General features: G+C 56.6%; 1 protein-coding gene across 2 annotated transcripts in view; it reads right to left on the minus strand.

Annotated features, from left to right (window-relative positions):
• The window catches only part of CORO1C (coronin 1C), a 51,442-nt gene extending 44,989 nt beyond the window's left edge, over window positions 1–6,453 (minus strand). Inside the window, exon 1 of one of the 2 annotated variants that reach the window (XM_044440479.1) lies at window positions 5,704–6,453. In XM_044440479.1, the coding sequence (XP_044296414.1) occupies window positions 5,704–6,391 (688 nt within the window). In that variant the 5' untranslated portion in view covers window positions 6,392–6,453. Of the gene's footprint in view, window positions 1–517; window positions 586–5,703 lie in introns of those variants that run through there. The other variant, XM_044440480.1, reaches the window with a different exon arrangement.
• Window positions 6,454–9,305: the final 2,852 nt, after the last annotated feature.

Here is a 9,305-nt window from a genome sequence, read left to right on the forward strand (position 1 = left end):
CCCCCCGCCCCGATCGGCAGGCAGGGAGCCGCGGGACGCCCGCGGCGCCGCCACCAGCTGCGCTCCCGCCGCGCCATCCACACCGCGGCAGCGGCCGCGCGGCTCGATCACCCGCGTGGGCGGCGGGGCGCTTTTTGTTCGGCCCGGCTCGCGGGGCGCCTGCTCTCGGCGGCATTTCCCGGCGCCCAGCAGAACGGCCGCCGCCTCGGCGATTCCGCCGGGGCGCTGCTGCCCGTGCGAAGCGGAGGCGCCCGACGCTCCCCGCGATTCCCGGGCGGCGCAAGACGCGCCAGCGCAGCCCGGGGCGCGTATGCTGGACAAAACGCGATGCCGCCGCGACGTGGCCGACTCCCGGTGGCGACAAGGATGACCCGAGCCCGACCGCGCAGAACCGAGCCCTCCCGCCCCAGCCTTCCTCCTCCTCCTCCTCCTGCCGCCCCCGCGCCCTGGCCGCTCTCCCCACCTGCTCCAGGCCCCCGCGCGGTCACACGTGGCGCGGCGCGGCGCGTCACCTCACCTCGCCCGCCGCCGCCGCCCGCGCGCCGCTGCTCTCCCGCTCAGCCCCGCGGAGCCGCCGCCGCCGCCGCCCGAATACGACTGACTGGCCGGCACGCGCGCCGACCGGCCGCCAGGGGGAGGGAGGCGGAGCCACGGCGGCCCGGTTCCCGCCCACCGCGGCCGCGCCCTCGGTCTCGGGGCGCTTTCTCCGCCGCCCAACCCCGCGCGCGAGCGAGCCGGAGAAGGAGACCGAAAGAGGAGGGCGCGCTGCAGAGGAGCAGCCAATCGCGTCCCAGCGCGGGACGGCAGGGAGCCAACCCGCGCTCCGAGGGGAAGGGAAAGGGGCGGGGCCAGGCTGCGGCGCGCGAGCCGATAGGCCTCGCGGAGTGGAGGAGGGGGCGGCGGCGCGTTCCCGGCGGGGGCCGCTCTCGCGCCCACACCTGCGAGGCGCTCGCGAAGGAGGGAGCCGCGGGCGCGCGCTCTGCCGGCGGCACCTGCTCCCGCTGGTTCCCACGTTTACCTCAGTGTTATTTGACCGTCTAAAGTACTGCCTATCTCTATTACGTGCAGAGAGATTAATAAATATACACACGTATTACATTCCCCGCCTCCCATCCTCCGGAAATTGAGGTCGCTTATCTGCATATTAGCACACCGTCGTAGATCCCGCCTTTCTGTGAGGACGCAAGGCTGCCTATTGAGCGCCGTGTCATCCTCACAACAGCCCTGCGAGGTAGGCTAGCTGAGTCTGCCGAGCCCAGAGTCACCGAGGGAGCTCCGTGGCTGAGCGGGGACGGCTCTGGCCCAAGGCCCACCCCACCCAGGCCGCCTCTGCTGCTCTTGCAGACACAGTGCAAACATAGCCACTCTGATAGGAAATACTAGGAATACAACTTCAGAGAAGCAGCAGTGTTGTTCTAACAGAAAACGTCCCAAACACCAGCAGAGGCTGAGGGGAAATGAGGTTTCCCGTTGGATTGCATCCAAGACGGCGTCAGGCAGCCATGTTGGGGACAATGCTCCACAGAAAACCCCCATTTCTGGCTGTTGGACCTTCAACACTTGTAGAGCTGGAGAAAGTACAGAAGAGGCTGCCAAAGTCTTCAAGGGGCTGCAGCAGCTTGAGAAGGGACGACCGCCGGGGCTCCTGCACTTAGAAAAGGGGGCATGACAGAGGCATAGCAGATGATGCAGCAGATGAATAAAGTGGACAAGGAGACGTTTTTCTCCCTCTTTCATGAGACCGGTGCCCAAATGGGGTCATCCCATGAGGCTGGCAGGTGGGCATTGCCAGACTGTGGGACCCCTTCGCCAGACCCAGTGATGGCCACCGATTCTGAGGGCTCTAAAAAGGGATGTAGAAAACTCCACGGAGAGCGAGGAAGCCCCTGTCCGAGGACACCCAAGATGTCCCCACCAGGATTTGCAGGGAAATGCTCAGAAAGGCCCTGCCTGTAGCTCCTGGGGGAGTCTGGCCACTGTGGGCAAATAATGCTGGCCTAGAGAGGCCTTAGGTCTGATCCTGCACAGCTCTTACCTTCCTACATTAAATAAATAGAAAGAAATCTTGCTGGCTTGACCTGCTGATGCATTCAGCTTTTGACCAGGAAGAGGAGCTACAGAAATACAAAAAGATCACTGGAGAGCTTGGAGGGAGCTTTTCAGAGCATCTCTGGATCTAGTTGGGATGTAGTTCTTAAAAGGGATGGCACTGCCAGAAAACCACCAGTGGTGAATGTTTATCGGTCATAATATTTAAGAGATGTGCTGGTAAAATTGTCATGGAGGGGAAAGGATTCTTTGTGGAATAGTAAGAGATCTGTCTATGGAGGCTGGGCACACGCACAGCAGTGCCCGAAGGGACCCATCCACAATAAGGGCATCAGGAGGCAACGCCAGGTGCTGAAAAGATCAAAAGCTCCGGCTCCTGGGACACAAAAATGCACACATTTTCCTATACTAATTTACATTTGCTCTAAATGCGCTGTGCTGTTTAAAGGGCCCTGTCTTCCAAGGACATCACTATTTGTAAAAAGAAATGCATTGACAGAGGACGGGAGATTTGAGAGAAACCCTCAGGCAGAGAGATCCAAGGCAGAGGGCAGTGGAGTATGAAGGGCTTGTGGACAAAAGCCAGCTCATCCCGGGGGATCCGGGGGCACGGAGGGATTTCAGCAAGTGCCCAGGGGGCTGCCAGGATCAGGGCTGCCCCGTAACACAGCCTCAAATGGCGCCCGATTTCACAGTCCTTCCTGAGCGCTCTTTCTCGGTCCCAGCACTGCGTGCCAGAGAGACTAGGCAAGTCTTAAGATGCACATCGAGTCAAAATGCACATTAACGGCATCTCCCCCGCATTCATTTCACATTTTATAGCCATGTTCTGTACTTAGCCTGAAAAGGCTGGGTTCTGAATCAAACATGGGGACCCTAATAAAGGAACCTGCAATTAGCTACCAAAACAGATGGGTCCTTCTTGGTTGGTTGATCTTATATAATGTAACAGATAATTAACTCGGGGGAGGCTGGCCAAACAGTGAGGAACACCGGGCAAACAAGGGTATTAATAAAATAAAATAAAATATTTCAGGAGCAACAATTTTCTCAGATGATGGATAGGTCAGTGGGTTTGAGATGTATGTACGTTTAACATTAAGGGTATCATTTCTGTATTATGTCTTACGTCTGTCAAATCTAGCAGGCTTTGTTCGGCCTGTTCTAAAATCTTGACATTTCATTGCTTCTTTCTGGCTGCCAAATGGAGAAAGAGGTGAAAACATTAATAGGATGGGTATTTATTCTCCTTTGGCAAAGGCCTTCTCCAGATCACACACACAAACATTTCTGTCTGGATTTTGGGGGTGGGGGTCAGAACGAAAGTTGCATAAATGAGCAGGTGAGCAGAAAGGAGGAATCTGAATGGGGCTGAAGAATGACGCTAAGATGCAGAGAGCGCCATCCTATGGCCCCTGGACGTCATCTGGGGGCCACAGGACACCTCACATTCCCAGATCCAAGCCCAGGAACAGCATATCCTGTGTCCTCTGCCTCCCCCCTCCAAAGGACCCCAGCTGGACCGCTGAAAACGAATACCTCACAAAATGTGGAGCAAGAGGCATGGGGGCGGGGGGGGGGGGGGGCAAGACCACAGGATGCGTGCAAGCATCTGAGTCTGGGGACTCATGAGCACCAGAGCACAGCTGTGATACCTTCCCATCCCATCTCCAGCTGGGACAGCACACCGCCCGAGGAGACCCAAGTAGCCCTTGGCATGGGGTGCCTGAGCCGACTGGAGGAGGAGCTGAATAATAAATAAGACCCCATCGCCCCCGCTAAGCCCTAGCTCGAAATTCATAGAGCAAGTCAGAAGGGGTCTCCCGGGCCATCTAGTCTGACCCCTGCCTCCAGCTGGCTCCACTCGTGACATGCCTACCGTATGCCTGTCCAGCCTACCCTTGAACACCCTCACCGATGGGGCCTCAACCACCTCCGGTTGAATTCAGCCTTCCCTTTCATTTATGTATATATGAAATAGCTGTTGCTTTCAGCAACTGCTTCATCTTGTTAAAGATTTATGGTCCTAGTGAATCATTTTGGTTATCAGTAATCACTGATTCATACACAGATCCAGAAAATCATGTTCCCTAACACTGGAAGAAAGCTTGCCCAAAGTCATTATCTGCTGAGTCAAAGGCCAAAGTAACCTAGCAACCTGCTTCCGCTGGGAAGACTACCCAGAAGAGGGCAATGGCCACCCCAGAATCAGGCCGTCAGAAGCATGCCTTCTAAACATGGCTGTCCTGGCTATTAGCCTTAGCTAATCCTGGCCCTTTGGGAATTTCCCGAATTCCCTTTCAAAACCACCCAGGCCTGGGATTCCTAGCCAACAGCCTCCTCGCCATTGCTTGGGGCAGCAGATAAAATGGTCAGTTATCCTTGTTAACTTGTGTATCTCTTTGTGCTACCCTCTTTTATCACCTCTGCTGCTGAAAATATTCTGGCACGATGTAATGCTGCAGTAGAGCATTTTTTGAGATCAAGAAATTGCCAAGTGTTGTTGTAAACTGAAACTGTCCCGTGCCAAATACTCAAAATGGCTTTCCGTTTGCCCCAAATCAGAGATGGGGAGCATGCGGCCCTCCCACAATACATCTGGCAGGTAGGGCTTACAGGAGTGGCATTCCAGCAACACCTGGAGAGTGACTGTTCCCCACCCCCATGTTAAGACATTAATTCATGCCATGACAGAAAATGTACACATGATCACAACAGCCCTGCAGACAAAAAAGACCTGTAGCATCCCATCTACACGCCTACCCATCTGTTCGTCATATGATGGTGAAGATCAATTGTCTGGTTTACTTAAAAGTGTATCAAATCTGTTTACACGTCTAAGAAGTGCTGTGATACCAAAAAGTGGCCCATTGCTTTAAAAAGAAAAATCCAGGCTGACGGCAGACAACTCACCTACCTCCTTCCAGAATTGCAACATTAAAGTCACACCATGGCATAAAAGGCTGTGATGGAAGCTTTGGAATTCACCCCTTACCTGAGGCAAGTAAAAATGCCTCATTTGCAAGCAACGCAAGGAGGTAGAAAAGTAGGACAAACTTTTCGTGGCACCTTGTGGCAATGGGAGGCGCAGAGATCACTGGCTCCATGTAAACAGGAACAACATCAAATTGGCTGAAGCGTTCCTCTGGGTCTAGAAACACTGCAACCAGGATGGGCAGAGGGAGGGGGAAGGATGGGGCAAGAGTTGCCCACGCCGATTTCAACACCGTGCCAGTGCTTTGGAAGATCCACAGTGTGAGCAGGTTGATCCTGTAGAGGGGAGCAGGTGTAGCATCCACTACTACCAGGATAATACTAGAAGCGGCTTATTTATTTTCTGCTTTGCTTCACACTAAACCTAGTCATTTCTTTAAAACGTTTGTTTCTTGGGGGTCTTTGCCCACGGAGCATACCCACACACTTCAACACAACAACGCCTATATATTCCCTTTTTTGTGTGCTTTAGTATTGCTCCGTGTAACTCTTGAGTTGGCACCCAGCATTTTGAAATTAGCTGATTGAAAAGGTGCTGTCTTACCTGCTCTGGGCTCACATGCTCTGAACTCAGGGCAAGTGCTAAAACCTGCCAGCTTTCTCAGCAATTCCTCTACAGACTCCGGTAACCCTGTGCCAGTCACGGCTTTCCTGGCTCACCTTTTCTAGCAGGTGGGGAGGCCTTCTCTGCCGCAGGCTTCCGTTTCTCAAAGGTCTTCTTCACATCCGCCACTTTTAGTGCCTTTTCGTCCTCTAGCTTTCTCACCGGCGTCCTTTCTTCTTGCGGTGTACGCTCTGCTCCCCCCGGAACGTCTTCCCCAGCCGTTTCCCATGGGCCACCGCCTTTGCCATCGTGAGCCGGGGCCAGCAGCTTCACCACCGTGACAGCCGTGGCGCTGGAGCTCTCTTCTGGCTGCGCTTCGGTGCAAGCACTCTGAAAACAGCTTGCCTGGCTCTGCAGATCAAACGGGGGCTCCCTGCCGACACCAAGCTCTTCCCCGCTCTCGGGGGACTGGCTGTCGCTCCTTTCGGCCTCTCCAAACGCCGGCGCACGGCTCAGAGCAGCAGACACCGTTATCTCGAGGCCCTTGGCCGCCTTATCTCTCTCGGCCACTTCCACCATCCCCTCTTCAGCGCTCGGAACGACATGGAGCGCATCTGGAGCGCTGGCGGGCCGAGAGGCACAATCGGCCTCACCTGGACTCTCGGGAAGCCCAAACCGTTGCCCCCCAGCTCCTCGCTCGTTCTGCGCAGGGGGACTATCCATCTCTCCATCGCTTGGCTGCCTGGAAGTCCCCAGCCAGCGCAGGGGGCCGGCCTCGTCCCCATCACTGGGGGAGTTCAGCATCAGCTTGTTTACTTGTCTGTTCTCCACGCTGCTCTCGGAGTCCGACCGTGTTATCTGCCTCCTCAGCGTCCTCTGGAAAGTGCTGGTCGTATCTGTGCACCCACCTGCAGCTTCCTTTTCCAGACTTCCCTGGCGGCCAAAGTTATTTATCTGAACCGCTGGCCAGCTCTGCTCTGTCATTTCCCTTTTCCTTTCAGATTCTGGAAAGTCAAATGGGTGGAATCCTGCCTCTTGGGTCGTGATGCTGAGTTTGGTTTCCTCCAGCCGATACAAAAGAGCACTCACCTTCCTGCCCCCGGCTTCTTCCGAGCACTGCCTCTGGAACACCTGCAGGTGGACTGGGCTTCCTTCCAGGCCGCCATCAGGCCCTTGGGCTGCGCTGCCCGGCTCCGGGAGCAGCTCCGCCAGCTGCCCTGCTGGGCCTCTTCCACCTGTTCTTCTGCCCATGTGCAGATTCCTTGTGGAGACGTGAATCCCGTACCCTCCGTCCGCAGACCTGCCTCTCTCAGCAGCTTCATGCTCAATCTGCTTTTCTGTGGACAAAAAGTACTCGTGGCATTTCATCTTGGACGTTTTTCTGGGGTGGGAAGGATCGTTCCTTTTGGTCATGCTTTTGCTGTCGAGAGAAAACTTGGAGTGGTGCCAGGCGGCAGCTTCCATGATCACCGGGGCCAAATCCTGCTCAGACAAAAACCCCCATACGAATCTGTCCCCCAGGTGTCAGTCAGTTCAGAACCTTCCGCATCAGCTTGCCTTGCTAGAACTGGTATTGTGGGGCAGGGGGCACACGCACAGAACACCCCAATTGCCCGGGAACATCTTAGCTCATGCTTACGAGAAGAGAGATTATCAACACTACCAAGCCCAGGAGGGACAGAAACACCCCTAGCAGAGTGGCAGTATCCATCTCACTATCCTGACAGGATACAGAAACAGTTAAGAGACAAGGCACCATACAGATGTTCCCCACCTGAGCAGCTGCACTCACATCCAAAGTCCAATGAGTCCCAATTTCACGGCAGTCCTCTTTGCCGGAAGGACCTCTACATGCTAACACGCTTTCCCCTCCGGTTCCTTTCTCCTTTCCGGGAACAGGTTGTGGGAATCTCTTCTGGCGGTTTCCTGCGGTTGGCCTTCGGGGCTGGCCTGGCAGCGATGATTCAGTGCTCCCTCCGCAGTCATTTATGGTCAAGACGGCTGCATCTCTGCTCACTGGAGACAGGACCTTCTTCTGCGGCTTTTTGGAAAGGCTGAAAGTCCGCCTCCACCCCTGCCGGCAGGATTCTGTTTCGCCTCGTTTCCGAGGACGATCCTCCTCGTCGCAAATCCCTTTTGCCTAAACACTCCTTTCTTAGCCAGGGTGCTGCACGCAGCTCAAGACCGGGGCCTGCGTACTTCAGAAGAATGCGGCATCTGGGCACAGGGTGTGGGGGGAGGCGGGTCGAGGCCGGGGGGCTTTGCCGGAATCTGATCTCGCTCCGCAAAGGGCTGCGGCCTCAGAAACGTTTCGCAGGTAAACAGGGGCGGCCGGAGCACGGGATTCCGTGCAGCATCCCGTGGACTAGGCACCTATCAAGATGCTGGCCTTTGGGTCACAGAGGTCCTAGGCTTTTTTGGCAAAAACATCTCCCGTAAATCTCCGAAATGAGGAGTGCTTTTGATTAACGAGCCCCAAGCCGGCTTCCACGCGGCCCTGGGCACTTGGCATTTTCAGCCGAACAGGGAGCAAGCGCCTCTGTCCAGCTCCCATCGCAAAGGCCTCCCTCCACTCCTTGCCTTTTATGGCCGGCTAGGTGAGAGGCTTCCTTCGTAACCCCCACAAGACTCCCTCCTCACGGACAGAGAACAAAGAGCACCAGCTGCCAAGTCTCGGCGAGGCGGACAGTTTGGCCCCTGCCTGGAGGAGCAGCGCTGGCTCCCTGGCCTCCCCAGTACGGCCTCCTGAGCTGGGGCCGGGTGGCGGGTGCGCTGCCGTTCTGCCCCCCACCTCTCTCTCTATGTAGGGACAAGTGGGGCCCAGCGAGCCCTGATGTCTTTGGCGACTGCCCCAAGCCTTCGCCTTCTGTGCGATGCAGGGCTTGAGGGATCCGTTCGGAGCCGATGACAAAGCCCAACCGGAGCCTTTATTTCTCCATGGGGGGCAGGAATCCTCTGTTTAGGGCAGGGAAGGCCAGCGGGTGACCTCTGGGCGGTGGGATGAGCTAACAGTCCCCGAAGGTCTCCGTGGGGGGACGCGGAGGCAACCCAGGCCCAAGCTGCTGAGGGCTCGGTCGATTCCCAGCGGCACTTTGAAGCTGGCCCCAAAACAGCCTGGCAGCCCAGGGGGCGCCTCGTGATCCTGCGGCCCATCCCCATTCAGTCTCGCTTCCCTGCGTCGGACCAGCTGAAGTTTCCGGACCATTTTCAACGGCAGCTTGGCAGCCCATGCCCTGCAGAGGCGGCAGAGCGGCATTTGGGCGCCCTCTGCCCAGATGGGGGCGTTGGAGGCCAGGTGAAGCGGGCAGAAGGGGCGCAGTGTCCCCGGGGCCACCCGCGTGCCGGAGGAGTGCTGGGCCTAGAAGGGCCGGCGTTTGCCGGCTGCCACCGCTGCGGACGAGGCCAGCCCTGCCCCCTGCCCCCAAGCTCCCTTGGGCCCCGGGAAGGCCTGGCCGGGCTCCTCGAAGCCCCTCCGCGTCCTCAGAGGTGACAGGTTACGGCCAGGCTGCAAGCTTTAATAAGAGCGACCGCCAAGAGAGAAAGTCTGACCTCAGGTTGGTTTTGTTGAGATGCGGCTGTCAGGTTGTGTTGCGTCATACTGTGATGCCGCGTGAGTTGTTTTGCCTCCTGGAAACCACCCAAATGCCTTAGGAGAGGGGTGTGCAACTTGTGGTATCCAGATGTTTTGCACCAGAACCATCAACCCCAACCAGCGTAG

This window comes from Varanus komodoensis, unplaced genomic scaffold, assembly GCF_004798865.1.
Source record: "Varanus komodoensis strain SLA01 unplaced genomic scaffold, ASM479886v1 scaffold38, whole genome shotgun sequence".
In the NCBI taxonomy this organism is placed as follows: Eukaryota; Metazoa; Chordata; class Lepidosauria; order Squamata; family Varanidae; genus Varanus; species Varanus komodoensis.